This window comes from Oncorhynchus keta, chromosome 1 (assembly GCF_023373465.1).
Source record: "Oncorhynchus keta strain PuntledgeMale-10-30-2019 chromosome 1, Oket_V2, whole genome shotgun sequence".
In the NCBI taxonomy this organism is placed as follows: domain Eukaryota; kingdom Metazoa; phylum Chordata; class Actinopteri; order Salmoniformes; family Salmonidae; genus Oncorhynchus; species Oncorhynchus keta.
This window is the reverse complement of record NC_068421.1, coordinates 100,400,743-100,422,718: the sequence shown is the minus strand read 5'-3', so window position 1 is coordinate 100,422,718 and position 21,976 is coordinate 100,400,743. Positions and strand designations below refer to the sequence as shown.

Below are 21,976 nucleotides of genomic sequence, written 5' to 3'. Positions count from 1 at the left end.
CCTTTACAAACCCTAACACACCTCCATGTATCCTTTCTACTCCTTTACTAACCCTAACACAACCCCATGTATCCTTTATATTCCTTTACAAACCCTATCACACCTCCATGTATCCTTTCTACTCCTTTACAAACCCTAACACACCTCCATGTATCTTTCTACTCCTTTACTAACACACCTCCATGTATCCTTTCTACTCCTTTACAAACCCTAACACACCTCCATGTATCCTTTCTACTCCTTTACAAACCCTAACAAATCTCCATGTATCCTTTCTACTCCTTTACAAACCCTAACACACCTCCATGTATCCTTTCTACTCCTTTACTAACACACCTCCATGTATCCGTTCTACTCCTTTACTAACCCTAACATGTATACTTTCTACTCCTTTACTAACGCTAACACACCCCCATGTATCCTTTCTACTCCTTTACTAACCCTAACACCTCCATGTATCTTTCTACTCCTTTACAAACCCTAACACACCTCCATGTATCCTTTCTACTCCTTTACTAACCCCAACACACCTCCATGTATCCTTTCTACTCCTTTACTAACCCTAACACACCTCCATGTATCCTATCTACTCCTTTACTAACCCTAACACACCTCCATGTATCCTTTCTACTCCTTTACTAACCTTAACACACCCCCATGTATCCTTTCTACTCCTTTACAAACCCTAACACACCTCCATGTATCCTTCTACTCCTTTACTAACCCTAACACACCTCCATGTATCCTTTCTACTCCTTTTACTAACCCTAACATGTATCCTTTCTACTCCTTTACAAACCCTAACACACCTCCATGTATCCTTTCTACTCCTTTACAAACCCTAACACACCTCCATGTATCCTTTCTACTCCTTTACTAACCCTAACACACCTCCATGTATCCTTTCTACTCCTTTACTAACCCTAACACACCCCCATGTATCCTTTCTACTCCTTTACAAACCCTAACACACCTCCGTGTATCCTTTCTACTCCTTTACAAACCCTAACATGTATCCTTTCTACTCCTTTACAAACCCTAACACACCTCCATGTATCCTTTCTACTCCTTTACAAACCCTAACACACCCCCATGTATCCTTTCTACTCCTTTACAAACCCTAACACACCTCCATGTATCCTTTCTACTCCTTTACTAACCCTAACATGTATCCTTTCTACTCCTTTACTAACACACCTCCATGTATCCTTTCTACTCCTTTACTAACACACCTCCATGTATCCTTTCTACTCCTTTACAAACCCTAACACACCTCCATGTATCCTTTCTACTCCTTTACTAACCCTAACATGTATCCTTTCTACTCCTTTACTAACCCTAACACACCTCCATGTATCCTTTCTACTCCTTTACTAACCCTAACACACCTCCATGTATCCTTTCTACTCCTTTACTAACACTAACACACCTCCATGTATCCTTTCTACTCCTTTACAAACCCTAACACAACCCCATGTATCCTTTCTACTCCTTTACTAACCCTATCACACCTTAATGTATCCTTTCTACTCCTTTACTAACACACCTCCATGTATCCTTTCTACTCCTTTACTAACACACCTCCATGTATCCTTTCTACTCCTTTACAAACCCTAACACACCTCCATGTATCCTTTCTACTCCTTTACAAACCCTAACACACCTCCATGTATCCTTTCTACTCCTTTACAAACCCTAACACACCTCCATGTATCCTTTCTACTCCTTTACAAACCCTAACACACCTCCATGTATCCTTTCTACTCCTTTACTAACCCTAACACACCTCCATGTATCCTTTCTACTCCTTTACTAACCCTAACATGTATCCTTTCTACTCCTTTACTAACCCTAACACACCTCCGTGTATCCTTTCTACTCCTTTACTAACCCTAACAACCTCATGTATCCTTTCTACTCCTTTATTTACCCTAACATCTCCTTTGGTAAACAGTTGTGTACTCTTTGTTTATTTAACCAAATAGCTTGCCGGCTAACGTTAGCTGCCTAACTAAGTAGCATTGCTGTAACCAGCTAGCTGGCTAAATATGTATTCAGCTAGTTAGCTAGCCATGTTCTATGCTGTTAGACTGATATAAAAAAAAATGTAATTAGGCAAGTCCGTTAAGAACAAATTGTTATTTACAATGACGGCCTAGGAAAATGCAAACGGCCTCCTGCGGGGACGGGGGACTGGGATTAAAAATAAATACAATTAAAATATTGGACAAAACACTCATCACAACAAGAGAGACAGCACAACACTACACGAAGAGAGACCTAAGATGACAACATAGCATGGCAGCAACACAACAACAACATGGTAGAAACACATGGTAGCAGCACAACATAACATGGTAGCAGCACATGGTAGCAACACAACATAACATGGCAGCAACATAACAACAACATGGTAGCAACACAACATGGTAGCAGCACAACACAACATGGTAGCAGCACAACATAACATGGTAGCAACACAACACAACATGGTAGCAACACATGGTAGCAACACAACATAACATGGTAGCAACACATGGTAGCAGCACATGGCAGCAACATAACAACAACATGGTAGCAACACAACACAACATGGTAGCAGCACAACACAACATGGTAGCAGCACAACATAACATGGTAGCAACACAACACAACATGGTAGCAACACAACATAACATGGTAGCAACACATGGTAGCAACACATGGTAGCAGCACATGGTAGCAACACATGGTAGCAGCACATGGTAGCTACACAACATAACATGGTAGCAACACAACATGGTAGCAGCACAACATAACATGGTAGCAACACATCACAACATGGTAGCAACACAACATGGTAGCAACACAACATGGTAGCAACACAACACAACATGGTAGCAGCACAACATAACATGGTAGCAACACAACATAACATGGTAGCAGCACAACATAACATGGTAGCAGCACAACATAACATGGTAGCAACACATGGTAGCAACACAACATAACATGGTAGCAACACATGGTAGCAACACAACATAACATGGTAGCAGCACAACATAACATGGTAGCAGCACAACATAACATGGTAGCAACACATGGTAGCAACACATGGTAGCAACACAACATAACATGGTAGCAGCACAACATAACATGGTAGCAGCACAAAACATGGCACAAACATTATTGAGCACAGACAACAGCACAAAGGGCAAGAAGGTAGAGACAACAATACATCACACAACTCAGTCACAACTGTCAGCGAGTGTCCATGACTGAGTCTTTGAATGAAGAGATTGAGATCAAACTGTCCAGTTTGAGTGTTAGTTGCAGCTTGTTCCAGTCGCGAGCTGCAGCGAACTGAAAAGACGAGCGACCCAGCGGTGTGTGTACTTTCTTGACCTTTAACAGAATGTGACTGGCAGAACAGGTGTTGTATGTGGAGGATGAGGGCTGCAGTAGGTATCTCAGATAGGGGGGAGTGAACAGGTGTTGTATGTGGAGGATGAGGGCTGCAGTAGATATCTCGGATAAGGGGGAGTGAGGCCTAAGACGGTTTTATAAATAAGCATCAACCAGTGGGTCTTATGACGGGAATACAGAGATGACCGGTTTACAGAGAGTATAGAGTGCAGTGATGTGTCCTATAAGGAGCATTGGTGGCAAATATGATGGCAGAATGGTAATGAACATCTAGCCGCTCGAGTGCACCCTCACCTGCCAATCTATACATTACGTCTCCGTAATCTAGCATGGGTAGGATGGTCATCTGAATCAGGGTTCGTTTGGCAGCTGGGGTGAAAGAGGAGCGATTACGATAGAGGAAACCAGGTCTAGATTTAACTTTAGCCTGCAGCTTTGTTATGTGCTGAGAGAAGGACAGTGCACCGTCTAGCCATACTCCCAAGTTCTTGTATGAGGTGACTAAATCAAGCTCTAAACCCTCAGAGGTAGTAATCACACCTGTGGGGAGAAGGGCATTCTTCTTACCAAAGCACATGATCTTTGTTTTGGAGGTGTTCAGAACAAGGTTAAGGGCAGAGACAGCTTGTTGGACACTAAGAAAGCTTTGTTGTAGAGCGTTTAACACAGAATCTGGTAGAGGGGCCAGCTGAGTATAAGACTGTATCATCTGCATATACAGTGGGGCAAAAAAGTATTTAGTGAGCCACCAATTGTGCAAGTTCTCCCACTTAAAAAGATGAGAGGCCTGTAATTTTCATCATAGGTACACTTCAACTGTGACAGACAAAATGAGAAAAAAAATCCAGAAAATCACATTGTAGGGTTTTTAATGAATTTATTTGCAAATTATGGTGGAAAATAATTATTTGGTCACCTACAAACAAGCAAGAGTGGCCTAGCCAGTCTCCAGATCTCAACCCCATAGAAAATCTTTGAAGGGAGTTGACAGTCCGAGTTTCCCAGCAACAGCCCCAAAACATCACTGTTCTAGAGGAGATCTGCATGGAGGAATGGGCCAAAATACCAGCAACACTGTGTGAAAACCTTGTGAAGACTTACAGAAAACGTTTGACCTCTGTCATTGCCAACAAAGGGTATATAACAAAGTATTGAGGTAAACTTTTGTTTTTGACCAAATACTTATTTTCCACCATAATTTGCAAATAAATTCATTAAAAATCCTACAATGTGGGGCCTAGGATTGAGCCATTTGGGAAACTCCCTTGATGACAGGCAGTGGCTGAGACAGCAGATTTTCTGACTTTATCCACTGCACTCTTTGAGAGAGGTAGTTTGCAAACCAGGCCAAAGACCCCTTAGCCGGTCCACGAGAATGGAATGGTCTACCGTATCAAAAGCCTTGGCCAAGTCAATAAAAATAGCAGCACAACATTGCTTTGAATCAAGGGCAATGGTGACATCATTGAGGACCTTTAAGGTTGCAGTGACATCCATAGCCTGAGCAGAAACCAGATTGCATACTTTTATGCTCGCTTCGAGGCAAGCAACAAGCATGCACGAGAGCACCAGCTGTTCTGGATGACTGTGTGATAACGCTCTCGGTAGCCGATATGAACAAAACCTTTAAATACGTCCTTCTGTAGCTCAGTTGGTAGAGCATGGCGCTTGTAATGCCAGGGTAGTGGGTTCGACTCCCGGGACCACCCATACGTAGAATGTATGCACACATGACTGTAAGTCGCTTTGGATAAAAGCGTCTGCTAAATGGCATATATTATTATTATTATTAACATTCACAAAGCCGCTGGGCCAGACGCATTACCAGGACGTGTACTCAGCGCGGACCAACTCAAGTGTCTTCACTGACATTTTCAACCTTTCCCTGACCGAGTCTATAATACCAACATGTCATAACATAACATACATAACCTGCCTAAATGATTACCGCCCCGTGGCACTCACATCGGTAGCCAAGACAAGCTTTGAAAGGCATGACTCACATCAACAGCATCCTCACCGGACACCCTACACACCAATTCGCATACCGCCCCAACAGATCCACAGATGACACAATCTCAATCACACTCCACACCGCCCTTTCTCACCTGGACAAAAGGAACACCTATGTGAGAATGCTGTTCATTGAATAAAGCTCAGCGTTCAACACCATAGTGCCCTCAAATCTCATCGCTAAGCTAAGGACCCTGGGACTAAACACCTCCCTCTGCAACTGGATCCTGGACTTCCTGACAGGCCGCCCCCATGTGGTAAGGGTAGGTAACAACACATCTGCCACGCTGATCCTTAACACTGGTGCCCCTCAAGGGTGTGTACTTAGTCCCCTCCTGTATTCACCCACGACTGCGTGGCCAAACATAACTCCAACATCATCATTAAGTTTGCTGACGACACAACAGTGGTAGGCCTGATCACCGACAACGATGAGACAGCATATAAGGAGGAGGTCAGAGATCTGGCAGTGTGGTGCCAGGACAACAACCTCTCCCTCAACGTGAGCAAGACAAAGGAGCTGATCGTGGACTACAGGGAAAAGGAGGGCCGAACAGGCTCACATTAACATCGACGGGGTTGTAGTGGAGCGGGTTGAGAGTTTCAAGTTCCTTGGTGTCCACATCACCAACGAACTATCATGGTCCAAACATACCAAGACAGTTGTGAAAAAGGCACGACAAAACCTTTTCCCCCCCAGGAGACTGAATAGATTTGGCATGGATCCCCAGATCCTCAAAAGGTTCTACAGATGCACCATCGAGAGCATCCTGACCGGTTGCATCACCGCCTGGTATGGCAACTGCTCGGCATCTGACCGTAAGGCGCTTCCTGCGGGTAGTGCATACGGCCCAGTACATCACTGGGGCCAAGCTTCCTGCCATCCAGGACCTCTATACCAGGCGGTGTCAGAGGGAAGCCCATAAAATTGTCAAAGACTCAAGTCACCCAAATTATAGACTGTTTTCTCTGCTACTGCATGACAAGCGGTACCGGAGCGCCAAGTCTAGGACCATAAGGCTCCTCAACAGCTTCTACTCCCCAGCCATTAGACTGCTGAACAATTCATAAAAATCAACACCGGACAATTTACATTGACCCCCCCTCTTGCTACTCGCTGTTTGTTTGTTACCTATGCAGTCACTTCGCCCCCACCTACATGTACAGATTACCTCAACTAGCCTGTACCCCCGCAAACTGACTCGGTACCGGTGCCCCCTGTGTATAGCCTCTACATTGACTCTGTACCGTAACACCCTGTATATAGCCTCCACATTGACTCTGTACCGGTACCCCCTGTATATCTATATTAATTTCCGGCGCCGACAGAGATGGCCGCCTCGCTTCGCGTTCCTAGGAAACTATGCAGTTTTTTGTTTTTTTTACGTGTTATTTCTTACATTGGTACCCCAGGTCATCTTAGGTGTCATTACATACAGTCGAGAAGAACTACTGAATATAAGAGCAGCGTCAACTCACCATCAGTACGACCAAGAATGACTTTCCCGGAGCGGATCCTGTGTTCTGCCCTCCACCCAGGACAACGGAATGGATCCCAGCCTGCGACCCAAAACAACGACGTCGTAGAACGCCGCAGCCCGTCTGGTGTTCAACCTTCCCAAGTTCTCTCACGTCATCCCGCTCCTCCGCTCTCTCCACTGGCTTCCAGTTGAAGCTCGCATCCGCTACAAGACCATGGTGCTTGCCTACGGAGCTGTGAGGGGAACGGCACCTCAGTACCTCCAGGCTCTGATCAGGCCCTACACCCAAACAAGGGCACTGCATTCATCCACCTCTGGCCTGCTCGCCTCCCTACCACTGAGAAAGTACAGTACCCGCTCAACCCAGTCAAAACTGTTCGCTGCTCTGGCCCCCCAATGGTGGAACAAACTCCCTCACGACGCCAGGACAGCGGAGTCAATCACCACCTTCCGGAGACACCTGAAACCCCACCTCTTTAAGGAATACCTAGGATAGGATAAGTAATCCTTCTCACCCCCCCCCCTTAAAAGATTTAGATGCACTATTGTAAAGTGGCTGTTCCACTGGATGTCATAAGGTGAATGCACCAATTTGTAAGTCGCTCTGGATAAGAGCGTCTGCTAAATGACTTAAATGTAAATGTAATGTAAATGTAAAAGAGGCAAACGAAGCGGTCTTCTGGTCAGGCTCCGGAGACGGGCACATCGCGCGCCACTCCCTAGCATACTACTCGCCAATGTCCAGTCTCTTAACAACAAGGTTGATGAAATCCGAGCAAGGGTAGCATTCCAGAGGGACATCAGGGACTGTAACGTTCTTTGCTTCACGGAAACATGTCTCACTGGAGACATGGTGCTTGCCTACGGAGCTGTGAGGGGAACGGCACCTCAGTACCTCCAGGCTCTGATCAGGCCCTACACCCAAACAAGGGCACTGCGTTCATCCACCTCTGGCCTGCTCGCCTCCCTACCACTGAGGAAGTACAGTTCCCGCTCAGCCCAGTCAAAACTGTTCGCTGCTCTGGCCCCCCAATGGTGGAACAAACTCCCTCACGACGCCAGGACAGCGGAGTCAATCACCACCTTCCGGAGACACCTGAAACCCCACCTCTTTAAGGAATACCTAGGATAGGATAAGTAATCCTTCTCACCCCCCCAAAAAGATTTAGTTGCACTATTGTAAAGTGGCTGTTCCACTGGATGTCATAAGGTGAATGCACCAATTTGTAAGTCGCTCTGGATAAGAGCGTCTGCTAAATGACTTAAATGTAAATGTAAATGAGACGCTATCGGAGTCGGTGCAGCCAGCTGGTTTCTCCACGCATCGCGCTGACAGAAACAAATATCTTTCTGGTAAGAAGAGGGGCGGGGCGTATGCTTTATGGTTAACGAGACGTGGTGTGGTCACAACAACATACAGGAACTCAAGTCCTTCTGTTTACCCGATTTAGAATTCCTCACAATCAAATGTCGACCGCATTAACTACCAAGGGAATTCTCTTCGATTATAATCACAGCCGTATATATTCCCCCCCAAGCAGACACATCAATGGCTCTGAATGAACTTTATTTGACTCTTTGCAAACTGGAATCCACATATCCTGAGGCTGCATTCATTGTAGCTGGGGATTTTAACAAGGCTAATCTGAAAACAAGACTCCCTAAATTGTATCAGCATATCGATTGCGCAACCAGGGCTGGTAAAACCTTGGATCATTGCTATTCTAACTTCCGCGATGCATATAAGGCCCTCCCCCGCTCTCCTTTCGGAAAAGCTGACCACGACTCCATTTTGTTGCTCCCTGCCTACAGACAAAAGCTAAAACAAGAAGCTCCCACGCTGAGGTCTGTTCAACGCTGGTCCGACCAATCTGATTCCACGCTCCAAGACTGCTTCCATCACGTGGACTGGGATATGTTTCGTATTGCGTCAGATAACAACATTGACGAATACGCTGAATCGGTGAGCAAGTTCATTAGAACGTGCGTTGAAGATGTCGTTCCCATAGCAACGATTAAAACATTCCCAAACCAGAAACCGTGGATTGATGGCAGCATTCGCGTGAAACTGAAAGCGCGAACCACTGCTTTTAATCAGGGCAAGGTGACCGGAAACATGACCGAATACAAACAGTGGAGCTATTCCCTCCGCAAGGCAATCAAACAAGCTAAGCATCATTATAGAGACAAGGTAGAATCGCAATTCAACGGCTCAGACACAAGAGGTATGTGGCAGGGTCTACAGTCAATCACGGATTACAAAAAGAAAACCAGCCCAGTCATGGACCAGGATGCCTTGCTCCCAGGCAGACTAAATAACTTTTTTGCCCGCTTTGAGGACAATACAGTGCCACTGACACGGCCCGCAACCAAAACATGCAGGCTCTCCTTCACTGCAGCCGAGGTGAGTAAAACATTTAAACGTGTTAACCCTCGCAAGGCTGTAGGCCCAGACGGCATCCCCAGCCGCGCCCTCAAAGAATGCGCAGACCAGCTGGCTGGTGTGTTTACGGACATATTCAATCAATCCCTATCCCAGTCTGCTGTTCCCACATGCTTCAAGAGGGCCACCATTGTTCCTGTTCCCAAGAAAGCTAAGGTAACTGAGCTAAACGACTACCGCCCCGTAGCACTCGAGTCAAGGACCATATCACCTCCACCCTACCTGACACCCTAGACCCAGTCCAATTTGCTTACCGCCCAAATAGGTCTACAGACGATGCAATCTCAACCACACTGCACACTGCCCTAACCCATCTGGACAAGAGGAATACCTATGTGAAAATGCTGTTCATCGACTACAGCTCAGCATTTAACACCATAGAACCCTCCAAACTCGTCATCAAGCTCGAGACCCTGGGTCTCGACCCCGCCCTGTGCAACTGGGTACTGGACTTCCTGACGGGCCGCCCCCAGGTGGTGAGGGTAGGTAACAACATCTCCACCCCGTTGATCCTCAACACTGGGGCCCCACAAGGGTGCGTTCTGAGCCCTCTCCTGTACTCCCTGTTCACCCACGACTGCGTGGCCACGCACGCCTCCAACTCAATCATCAAGTTTGAGGACGACACAACAGTGGTAGGCTTGATTACCAACAACGACGAGACGGCCTACAGGGAGGAGGTGAGGGCCCTCGGAGTGTGGTGTCAGGAAAATAACCTCACACTCAACGTCAACAAAACTAAGGAGATGATTGTGGACTTCAGGAAACAGCAGAGGGAACACCCCCCTATCCACATCGATGGAACAGTAGTGGAGAGGGTAGTAAGTTTTAAGTTCCTCGGCGTACACATCACAGACAAACTGAATTGGTCCACCCACACAGACAGTATCGTGAAGAAGGAGCAGCAGCGCCTCTTCAAACTCAGGAGGCTGAAGAAATTTGGCTTGTCACCAAAAGCACTCACAAACTTCTACAGATGCACAATCGAGAGCATCCTGTCGGGCTGTATCACCGCCTGGTACGGCAACTGCTCCGCCCACAACCGTAAGGCTCTCCAGAGGGTAGTGAGGTCTGCACAACGCATCACATTATTAATCTCATATGTATATGTATATACTGTACTCTATATCATCTACTGCATCTTTATGTAATACATGTATCACTAGCCACTTTCAACTATGCCACTTTGTTAACATACTCATCTCATATGTATATACTGTACTCGATACCATCTACTGCATCTTGCCTATGCCGCTCTGTACCATCACTCATTCATATATCTTTTTGTACATATTCTTTATCCCTTTACACTTATGTGTATAAGGTAGTAGTTTTGGAATTGTTAGCTAGATTACTCATTGGTTATTACTGCATTGTCGGAACTAGAAGCACAAGCATTTCGCTACACTCGCATTAACATCTGCTAACCATGTGTATGTGACAAATAAAATTTGATTTGATTTGATAGCCTCCACATTGACTCTGTACCAGTACCCCCTGTATATAGCCTCCACATTGACTCTGTACCGGTACCCCCTGTATATAGCCTCCACATTGACTCTGTACCAGTACCCCCTGTATATAGCCTCCACATTGACTCTGTACCAGTACCCCCTGTATATAGCCTCCACATTGACTCTGTACCGGTACCCCCTGTATATAGCCTCCACATTGACTCTGTACCGTAACACCCTGTATATAGCCTTCACATTGACTCTGTACCGGTACCCCCTGTATATAGCCTCCACATTGACTCTGTACCGTAACACCCTGTATTTAGCCTCCACATTGACTCTGTACTGGTACCCCCTGTATATAGCCTCCACATTGACTCTGTACTGGTACCCCCTGTATATAGTCTCCACATTGACTCTGTACCGTAACACCCTGTATATAGCCTCCACATTGACTCTGTACCGTAACACCCTGTATATAGCCTCCACATTGACTCTGTACTGGTACCCCCTGTATATAGCCTCCACATTGACTCTGTACCGTAACACCCTGTATATAGCCTCCACATTGACTCTGTACCGTAACACCCTGTATATAGCCTCCACATTGACTCGGTACCGGTGCCCCCTGTATATAGCCTCCACATTGACTCGGTACCGGTGCCCCTGTATATTGACTCTGTACCGTAACACCCTGTATATAGCCTCCACATTGACTCTGTACTGGTACCCCTGTATATAGCCTCCACATTGACTCTGTACTGGTACCCCCTGTATATAGTCTCCACATTGACTCTGTACCGTAACACCCTGTATATAGCCTCCACATTGACTCTGTACCGTAACACCCTGTATATAGCCTCCACATTGACTCTGTACCGTAACACCCTGTATATAGCCTCCACATTGACTCGGTACCGGTGCCCCCTGTATATAGCCTCCACATTGACTCGGTACCGGTGCCCCCTGTATATAGCCTCCACATTGACTCGGTACCGGTACCCCCTGTATATAGCCTCCACATTGACTCTGTACCGTAACACCCTGTATATAGCCTCCACATTGACTCTGTACTGGTACCCCCTGTATATAGCCTCCACATTGACTCTGTACCGTAACACCCTGTATATAGCCTCCACATTGACTCTGTACCGTAACACCCTGTATATAGCCTCCACATTGACTCGGTACCGGTGCCCCCTGTATATAGCCTCCACATTGACTCGGTACCGGTGCCCCCTGTATATAGCCTCCACATTGACTCTGTACCGTAACACCCTGTATATAGCCTCCACATTGACTCTGTACTGGTACCCCCTGTATATAGCCTCCACATTGACTCTGTACTGGTACCCCCTGTATATAGTCTCCACATTGACTCTGTACCGTAACACCCTGTATATAGCCTCCACATTGACTCTGTACCGTAACACCCTGTATATAGCCTCCACATTGACTCTGTACTGGTACCCCCTGTATATAGCCTCCACATTGACTCTGTACCGTAACACCCTGTATATAGCCTCCACATTGACTCTGTACCGTAACACCCTGTATATAGCCTCCACATTGACTCGGTACCGGTGCCCCCTGTATATAGCCTCCACATTGACTCGGTACCGGTGCCCCCTGTATATAGCCTCCACATTGACTCGGTACCGGTACCCCCTGTATATAGCCTCCACATTGACTCTGTACCGTAACACCCTGTATATAGCCTCCACATTGACTCTGTACCGTAACACCCTGTATATAGCTTCCACATTGACTCTGTACCGTAACACCCTGTATATAGCCTCCACAATGACTCTGTACCGTAACACCCTGTATATAGCCTCCACATTGACTCTGTACCGTAACACCCTGTATAAAGCCTCGTTATGTTATTCTTATTGTGTTACTTTTTATTTTAGTCTACTTGATAAATATGTTATTCTTCTTGATCTGCACTTTTGTTAAGGGCTTGTAAGTCAGCATTTCACAGTAAAGTCTACACTTGTTGTATTCCGTGCATGTGGTAAATAAAGCTTGATTTGATACCAGAGAGAATACTATAGACATCAATAAAGCCAGTCAGTTGGTTATTGGCACGTTTTTACAACACTTTTGATAAACTGGGCGCTCTAAAAGAATAGGGTTCCGTTTGGGCGCTCTAAAAGAATAGGGTTCCGTTTGGGAAGCAGACAAATGGCCTTTTCTCTGCATTGCATCTGTTGAAGGGATCGAGTGCTAAATGTGTTTGTCTTAACTGTGAAGGCTTTGTTTTGTCCAGGATGTTTAGTCCTTAACTGGCCTGTCTATCAGATACTACTACGGCAGGTCTGTCTCTACCTCTGCTTTAGGTACATCCACAACACCCTCCACAGCATCAGCCTCAACCTCCAAGGCCTCAGCCTCTAGCTCCAAGACCTCAGCAGCATCCCCCTCCCCAACCTCCGTCTCGGTCTCCCCCTCTCCTCCACACTCCCCCCCAGTGCCACAGTATCCTGGCCCTGACTCAGACAGGGAGAGTGAGGAAGGAGAGACAGCCAATCAGAGCTCAGACAGAGGGAGTGAGGAAAGAGAGACAGTCAATCAGAGCAGCAGGACCCCCAGCCCCTCTGGACCTGCTCTGCCTGACTTCATGAGAGGAGTTCATGTGTTCTTCTACAACCTGACAGCCTCAGACAGGAAGAGACTGGCCCGCTACCTCATCACATATGAAGGAGATGAGGAGGAGATCATGAGTTCAGAGGTCACACACATTGTAACAGAGCTGGAGAGTCCTGTCCAATCACAGGTGACCTCAACAGTCAGTCTTACATTTACAATTTCAAGGATTGTTATAACATGGTTATAACATGAAAAGCATTGATGTACAGTGACACATATTTCTGATGTTGCTATGGTCTGATGATGCTAGTATTGTGATGTTGCTATGGTCTGATGATGCTAGTCTTGTGATGTTGCTATGGTCTGATGTTGCTATGGTCTGATGATGCTAGTCTTGTGATGTTGCTATGGTCTGATGATGCTAGTCTTGTGATGTTGCTATGGTCTGATGTTGCTATGGTCTGATGATGCTAGTCTTGTGATGTTGCTATGGTCTGATGATGCTAGTCTTGTGATGTTGCTATGGTCTGATGATGCTAGTCTTCTGATGTTGCTATGGTCTGATGATGCTATGGTCTGATGATGCTAGTCTTGTGATGTTGCTATGGTCTGATGATGCTAGTCTTGTGATGTTGCTATGGTCTGATGATGCTAGTCTTGTGATGTTGCTATGGTCTGATGATGCTAGTCTTCTGATGATGCTATGGTCTGATGATGCTATGGTCTGATGATGCTAGTCTTGTGATGTTGCTATGGTCTGATGATGCTAGTCTTCTGATGTTGCTATGGTCTGGTGATGCTATGGTCTGATGTTGCTATGGTCTGATGATGCTAGTCTTGTGATGTTGCTAGTCTTGTGATGTTGCTATGGTCTGATGATGCTAGTCTTGTGATGATGCTATGGTCTGATGATGCTAGTCTTCTGATGTTGCTATGGTCTGATGATGCTAGTCTTGTGATGTTGCTATGGTCTGATGATGCTAGTCTTGTGATGTTGCTATGGTCTGATGTTGCTATGGTCTGATGATGCTAGTCTTGTGATGTTGCTATGGTCTGATGTTGCTATGGTCTGATGATGCTAGTCTTGTGATGTTGCTATGGTCTGATGATGCTAGTCTTGTGATGTTGCTATGGTCTGATGATGCTAGTCTTGTGATGTTGCTATGGTCTGATGATGCTAGTCTTGTGATGTTGCTATGGTCTGATGATGCTAGTCTTGTGATGATGCTAGTCTTGTGATGTTGCTATGGTCTGATATTGCTATGGTCTGATGTTGCTATGGTCTGATGATGCTAGTCTTGTGATGTTGCTATGGTCTGATGATGCTAGTCTTGTGATGATGCTAGTCTTGTGATGTTGCTATGGTCTGATGATGCTAGTCTTGTGATGTTGCTATGGTCTGATGATGCTAGTCTTGTGATGTTGCTATGGTCTGATGATGCTAGTCTTGTGATGTTGCTATGGTCTGATGATGCTAGTCTTGTGATGTTGCTATGGTCTGATGATGCTAGTCTTGTGATGTTGCTATGGTCTGATGATGCTAGTCTTGTGATGATGCTAGTCTTGTGATGTTGCTATGGTCTGATGATGCTAGTCTTGTGATGTTGCTATGGTCTGATGATGCTAGTCTTGTGATGTTGCTATGGTCTGATGATGCTAGTCTTGTGATGTTGCTATGGTCTGATGATGCTAGTCTTGTGATGATGCTAGTCTTGTGATGTTGCTATGGTCTGATGATGCTAGTCTTGTGATGTTGCTATGGTCTGATGATGCTAGTCTTGTGATGTTGCTATGGTCTGATGATGCTAGTCTTGTGATGTTGCTATGGTCTGATGATGCTAGTCTTGTGATGTTGCTATGGTCTGATGATGCTAGTCTTCTGATGTTGCTATGATTTTCTGTGTCACCAGGAGCTCCAGGAGCTGATTGGTCAGCACCCTCATGCACTTCCTGTTCAGAAGACCTGGCTGGAGGCCTGCTTCTCTAGACAGAGACAAGTCAACACCACCAAGTTCCTGCACTACTTTAAATGATGTATCTCTTCAGTACTATAACACGCAGGTGATGTGAGCCTGCAGGAGCCACGGATCAATTCCTTATGCAGCACTCCCTTTCTCCCGCTACAATACTACTTAACATACTCAACTGATTACACTGAAGTAGAGAACATTCCTTTACTCTGCTTTTTATTTGTATACATGTTTATCAATTATTTTAATGAAATTTGAAATGAAATGAAATTTGAAATTTTTTATGAAATTTGAAATGTATTTTGGTAGTTGCAGGCAGCCTAGTAGTTACAGCGTTGGGCCAGTAACTGAAAGGTTGCTGGATCGAATCCCCGAGCTGACAAGGTAAACATCTGTCATTCTGCCCCTTAGCAAGGCAGTTAACCCACTGTTCCCCAAGCGCTGAAGACATGGGTGTCGATTAAGGAAGCCTCCCCCCGCACCTCTCTGATTGAGGGGTTGGGTTAAATGTGGAAGACACATTTCAGTTGAATGCATTCAGTTGTACAACTGACTAGGTATCTCCCTTTCCTTATCATTCCGTGTTCTCTATATCAGTGGTTCTCAACGTTTTTCAGATACTGTCCCTGAGGTACCCCTATGGCTGGGAACTAATGCTGTATATCTGACCAGGTACCACTCTAAAGTGATATGTTATGGAACAGAGAGGTGGGGCTTATAGAAAAGGGGCGTGGCATGATGCTCCAGCTGTAGAGGTCAATGAGGTATAAAAGAACTGGGAACTGCTTCCAAGATGGACATCTGTTGTTTTTAATGTAATCTGCTCATGTTGGCATATGCTGTTTTGTGGTCACTCCCATCTGCTTGACAGAGCCGGTAACGCCTGATCACTACCCGCTGTGTGCACTGGCGCTAGCAGCAATGACGTCATCCAGAAGCATTGCTGCTAGCGCTGTGTGCACTGGCGCTAGCAGCAATGACGTCATCCAGAAGCATTGCTGCTAGCGCTGTGTGCACTGGCGCTAGCAGCAATGACGTCATCCAGAAGCATTGCTGCTAGCGCTGTGTGCACTGGCGCTAGCAGCAATGACGTCATCCAGAAGCATTGCTGCTAGCTCTGTGTGCACTGGCGCTAGCAGCAATGACGTCATCCAGAAGCATTGCTGCTATCTCTGTGTGCACTGGCGCTAGCAGCAATGACGTCATCCAGAAGCATTGCTGCTAGCGCTGTGTGCACTGGCGCTAGCAGCAATGACGTCATCCAGAAGCATTGCTGCTAGCTCTGTGTGCACTGGCGCTAGCAGCAATGACGTCATCCAGAAGCATTGCTGCTAGCTCTGTGTGCACTGGCGCTAGCAGCAATGACGTCATCCAGAAGCATTGCTGCTAGCGCTGTGTGCACTGGCGCTAGCAGCAATGACGTCATCCAGAAGCATTGCTGCTAGCTCTGTGTGCACTGGCGCTAGCAGCAATGACGTCATCCAGAAGCATTGCTGCTAGCGCTGTGTGCACTGGCGCTAGCAGCAATGACGTCACCCAGAAGCATTGCTGCTAGCGCTGTGTGCACTGGCGCTAGCAGCAATGACGTCATCCAGAAGCATTGCTGCTAGCGCTGTGTGAACTGGCGCTAGCAGCAATGACGTCATCCAGAAGCATTGCTGCTAGCTCTGTGTGCACTGGCGCTAGCAGCAATGACGTCACCCAGAAGCATTACTGCTAGCGCTGTGTGCACTGGCGCTAGCAGCAATGACGTCATCCAGAAGCATTGCTGCTAGCGCTGTGTGCACTGGCGCTAGCAGCAATGACGTCATCCAGAAGCATTGCTGCTAGCGCTGTGTGCACTGGCGCTAGCAGCAATGACGTCATCCAGAAGCATTGCTGCTAGCGCTGTGTGCACTGGCGCTAGCAGCAATGACGTCATCCAGAAGCATTGCTGCTAGCGCTGTGTGCACTGGCGCTAGCAGCAATGACGTCATCCAGAAGCATTGAATGATTATTAAATGTTCAGCTGTCAGTGATGGGAAAACAATTTGTTCTCAGACAATTATTAGAAAAAAAAGCACTGGATATTTTTGGCACAAAGGTGATAAGAGTGTCTTTTTAGGATTTTTTAAAAATTGGACTTCTATGGGGATTGTCCTGTTGTGCTTTGCTCGGCTTGGTAGCAACACAACATGGCAGCAGCAAAAACGCAATGTGACCAACAGGCACAACCACAGCGGTCCTTGCTATGCTATCTGGAATCCTTGGGACGTCCACAACCTAACTCTTTTACCTTTCAGATTACTGGATGTTATTTGGGACAGCCCAAGGATCCCAGATAGCATAGAAAGGTCTGCTGTGGTTGTGCCTGTTGGTCACATTGCGTATATATATATATATATGTGTGATGTATTGTTGTCTACGCCCAATAATGTTTGTACCCTGTTTTGTGCTGCTGCCATGCTAAGTTGAAGTTTACATCCACCTTAGCCAAATACATGCACCAAAGTACGTTCATATCTAGGAGACAGAACGAGTCTCCTTCCTGAGCGGATTCATGGTGTTTATACAGATGAATGAGGTACCTTCAGGCGTTTGGAAATTACTCCCAAGGATGAACCAGACTTGTGGAGGTCAAGAAATACAATTCTGACATCTTGGCAGATTTCTTTTGATTTTCCCATTATGACAAGCAAAGAGGCACGGAGATAGAAGGTAGGCCTTGAAATACATCCAGTTACACCTCCAATTGACTCATGATGTCAATTAGCCTATCATAAGCTTCTAAAGCCTTGACAATGTGCCAAGCTGTTTAAAGGCACAGTCAACTTAGTGTATGTAAACTTCTGACCCACTGGAATTGTGATACAGTGAATTATAAATTAAACAATTGTAATAAAAAATTACTTATGTCATGCACAAAGTAGATGTGGCAACACTAGTTTATTAACAAGACATTTGTGGAGTGGTTGAAAAAACGAGTTCTAATAGCTCTACAAAGTGTAACTTCAACTGTCTAAGTGTTGAACATTCAAATATTTTCAAGCACCAAGGAGAAAAGACAGCATTTGTGTGTTACATAAATTGCATAGTTTATTTACACAAAAAAAAAACACTGCAATTTGACATACCAGGTATCAAGCAGAAATGGACTTGATTTGTGCCCATCAATATTATAAACTTACAGTATCATATTTATGCTCGTATATATTATGTTAACGGAGAGCAAAGAAAAGTTTTTGAATCGGCCTAATCAAGACCATTTTAAATCTGTGTGACATGATCCCCTTCGGATGGATCATTTTAGAACGTCAGTGTACTAGCGAGTACACAGTGCAGGTTTTAATCATGAGCAGAGGGACCACCTATGTGACAATTTATCCCTGGTAGTAAGTTACTATTAGATAATGACTAGCCCTACTCTGCAGTAAGTTACTATTAGAGAATGGCTAGCCCTACTCTGCAGTAAGTTACTATTAGATAATGGCTAGCCCTACTCTGCAGTAAGTTACTATTAGATAATGGTTAGCCCTACTCTGCAGTAAGTTACTATTAGAGAATGGCTAGCCCTACTCTGCAGTAAGTTACTATTAGATAATGGCTAGCCCTACTCTGCAGTAAGTTACTATTAGATAATGACTAGCCCTACTCTGCAGTAAGTTACTATTAGATAATGACTAGCCCTACTCTGCAGTAAGTTACTATTAGATAATGGCTAGCCCTACTCTGCAGTAAGTTTCTATTAGATAATGGCTAGCCCTACTCTGCAGTAAGTTACTATTAGAGAATGGCTAGCCCTACTCTGCAGTAAGCTACTATTAGATAATGACTAGCCCTACTCTGCAGTAAGTTACTATTAGATAATGACTAGCCCTACTCTGCAGTAAGTTACTATTAGATAATGGCTAGCCCTACTCTGCAGTAAGTTACTATTAGATACTGCAGAGTAGGGCTAGCCATTAAGTTTCTATTAGATAATGACTAGCCCTACTCTGCAGTAAGTTACTATTAGATAATGGCTAGCCCTACTCTGCAGTAAGTTACTATTAGATAATGGCTAGCCCTACTCTGCAGTAAGTTACTATTAGATAATGGCTAGCCCTACTCTGCAGTAAGTTACTATTAGATAATGGTTAGCCCTACTCTGCAGTAAGTTACTATTAGATAATGACTAGCCCTACTCTGCAGTAAGTTACTATTAGATAATGACTAGCCCTACTCTACAGTAAGTTACTATTAGATAATGGCTAGCCCTACTCAGCAGTAAGTAACTCAGCTAGCTATAATTTCTTACACCTTGATGATAACAAACGGGCTATCTGCTAATTGTGGTAATCGTTTGAGTAACATATTGATAATTTTTATTTATTTATTTCACCTTAATTTAACCAGGTAGACAAGTTGAGAACAAGTTCTCATTTACAATTGCGACCTGGCCAAGATAAAGCAAAGCTGTTCGACAGATACAACGACACAGAGTTACACATGGAGTAAAACAAACATACAGTCAATAATACAGTATAAACAAGTCTATATACAATGTGAGCAAATTAGGTGAGAAGGGAGGTAAAGGCAAAAAAGGCCATGGTGGCAAAGTAAATACAATATAGCAAGTAAAACACTGGAATGGTAGTTTTGCAATGGAAGAATGTGCAAAGTAGAAATAAAAATAATGGGGTGCAAAGGAGCAAAATAACTCAATTAAATACAGTTGGGAAAGAGGTAGTTGTTTGGGCTAAATTATAGGTGGGCTAATAATAATAACAATTGTTTGTTTTGAGTTCAAGTACGAAAATCTTAGTTAATGGATTTCAAATGGCTTAATGTTAACTAGCTGAACACTGACAGCTGTAGCCTACTAGTTACCCCACATTAGCGCAACATTCATATACTGTCAGTTACGACACTGCACTGTATATGAGTGTATTACTAGCACAGATGTAAACAATGTTAGGCTAAATTGGGAACCGATCTCTCTTATCTGATTAACTCTGTTAACTGTCTGGAGTCAAAGACCTAAAGTTACCTTAGTGACTCAACTTTCGTAAAAGTTGTTAAGGAAACCTAATATTAATTTACTTCAAATATGTCAACCAATCAACCTGCTATCTGCCAATCACGGGAATGCCTGGAACGTTCTGATGCCGGGCATCCTGGTGGTTGGTGGAGTGGCGTGGAGGGGGCGGGGCATTGGAAGATAAGACCAGGTTCAGCCTTTGTTCTCTCTCTTACGTCTGGGGCTTCACAAAGAGAAGGTCACGGTTGGATTGTGGGGTATCTTTAATTTTTTTGGCGTGGGCTACAGCCAAACAGTAGCCTGTGTAAAGTTGGGTTAATTAACAGTCAATTCTTAAACTCAACCCTCTGTCTGGACAATTGTTCCTTTATGATCTAGTCAGGTCATTACAATATATTACAGGTATGTGTATGCCTGCAGGCCTCTTGCCTAAGCACTCCCTAGGTGCCTTCCCCTTCCCCCCTGGGAACAAATGAAAGAATATTACAAACCACTTCACAACAAAACTGGGAAGAAAACTAACTCAGGACATTAAATAAGCTCTCTCTGAGCAACAAACCAACACAGGACATACCAAATCTCTTAGCAACAACCCAACATGATATAAGCATCAGCCTCCTATCTCTCATCGGAAGTCTCTCTCAGCAAAAAAAAAATCTCTCCTGAATAACAGAACAGTGGCTTTTATAACTGGAGAAGGAGTCTAGTGGGATTCAGCTGTAACTTGACGAGGGGGCGGGGTCAGCTCCAATTAGCCGTGGAGTCGACCAATCAGCTGCTTGGGAGATTTCACGAAGCCATCTCCTAAAACACAAACTACAACACAGAAAGTAGGGAACGGAACATTCTTCTGTATGTTTTTCTTCTTCTGTATCTAGCAACCAACATTAATATTCTCTCTTCCTCGATTTGAAAAATGTGCCGCCGAAAGTCAAAATAAATGCTTCTTTCAACAAGAGGTGAAATGAGATGTCAATCAGCATTAAACTGCCAATAGCGAATGACATATTTGGGACACCCCTCTGGTTCCGCCCCTGGTCCTTATTGAACCTCAGATTGTTGTTCTTTACATAGTCATTTTTCCATGTCCGATCCCTCACTGTCCTGGAGATGAATCTCATAATCACTGGACGCGGTGGTTCTCCCCATCTCTCAGCCTACCCCGGCTGTCACGGATCCCTCTGGAACTTTCATTGCGAACACCATAAGTGTGCCCCTATTCCCACTGATTGTATTTGTATAAGTGTGCCCTTTATTCAACATGTTGGGGTTGATTATTCTTACAATGTCCGTTGGTGCGTGTGAGTACATATGACTGCAAGCATATGAATGAGTTTCAGCAAAAGCTATTTCCTCCTTGGAAGTCTCACATCCAATATCTCCGCAACAGTTTGGTTATGATCTTAATCCATACTGCTAGCATTGCAGGTGTTAGCGATGGCTTGATTAATGACAAAATTATTCAAAATAGCTACATTGTATAGGTATATGACTTTGTTTGTTGCAACTGCAGCCTAAAATGATTAATGTGAGAACCGCTATTGTTCCTCAGCTATAAATGTTTACCTCTCGTGCTGCCATCAACGTGTTGAGTTTGTCATGACGTATACAGATCTATG

At 44.9% G+C, this 21,976-nt stretch overlaps 2 protein-coding genes across 2 annotated transcripts in view; one reads left to right on the top strand and one right to left on the bottom strand.

Annotated features, from left to right (window-relative positions):
• chd1l (chromodomain helicase DNA binding protein 1-like) overlaps nucleotides 1-18,263 on the top strand; it is a 73,227-nt gene extending 54,964 nt beyond the window's left edge. The window contains exons 23-24 of the mRNA XM_052469095.1: nucleotides 13,101-13,575; nucleotides 15,299-18,263. Of these exons, the coding sequence (XP_052325055.1) occupies nucleotides 13,101-13,575; nucleotides 15,299-15,421 (598 nt within the window). The 3' untranslated portion in view covers nucleotides 15,422-18,263. The remainder of the gene's footprint in view (nucleotides 1-13,100; nucleotides 13,576-15,298) is intronic.
• Nucleotides 2,080-7,941, bottom strand: LOC127909112 (putative keratin-associated protein 4-16). The gene is made up of 2 exons (XM_052469108.1): nucleotides 7,795-7,941; nucleotides 2,080-7,158 (listed from the first exon to the last, which is right to left on the bottom strand). Exon 2 carries the CDS (start codon nucleotides 3,164-3,166, stop codon nucleotides 2,240-2,242), a length of 927 nt encoding a protein of 308 aa, XP_052325068.1. The 5' UTR covers nucleotides 3,167-7,158; nucleotides 7,795-7,941; the 3' UTR covers nucleotides 2,080-2,239.
• Nucleotides 18,264-21,976: the final 3,713 nt, after the last annotated feature.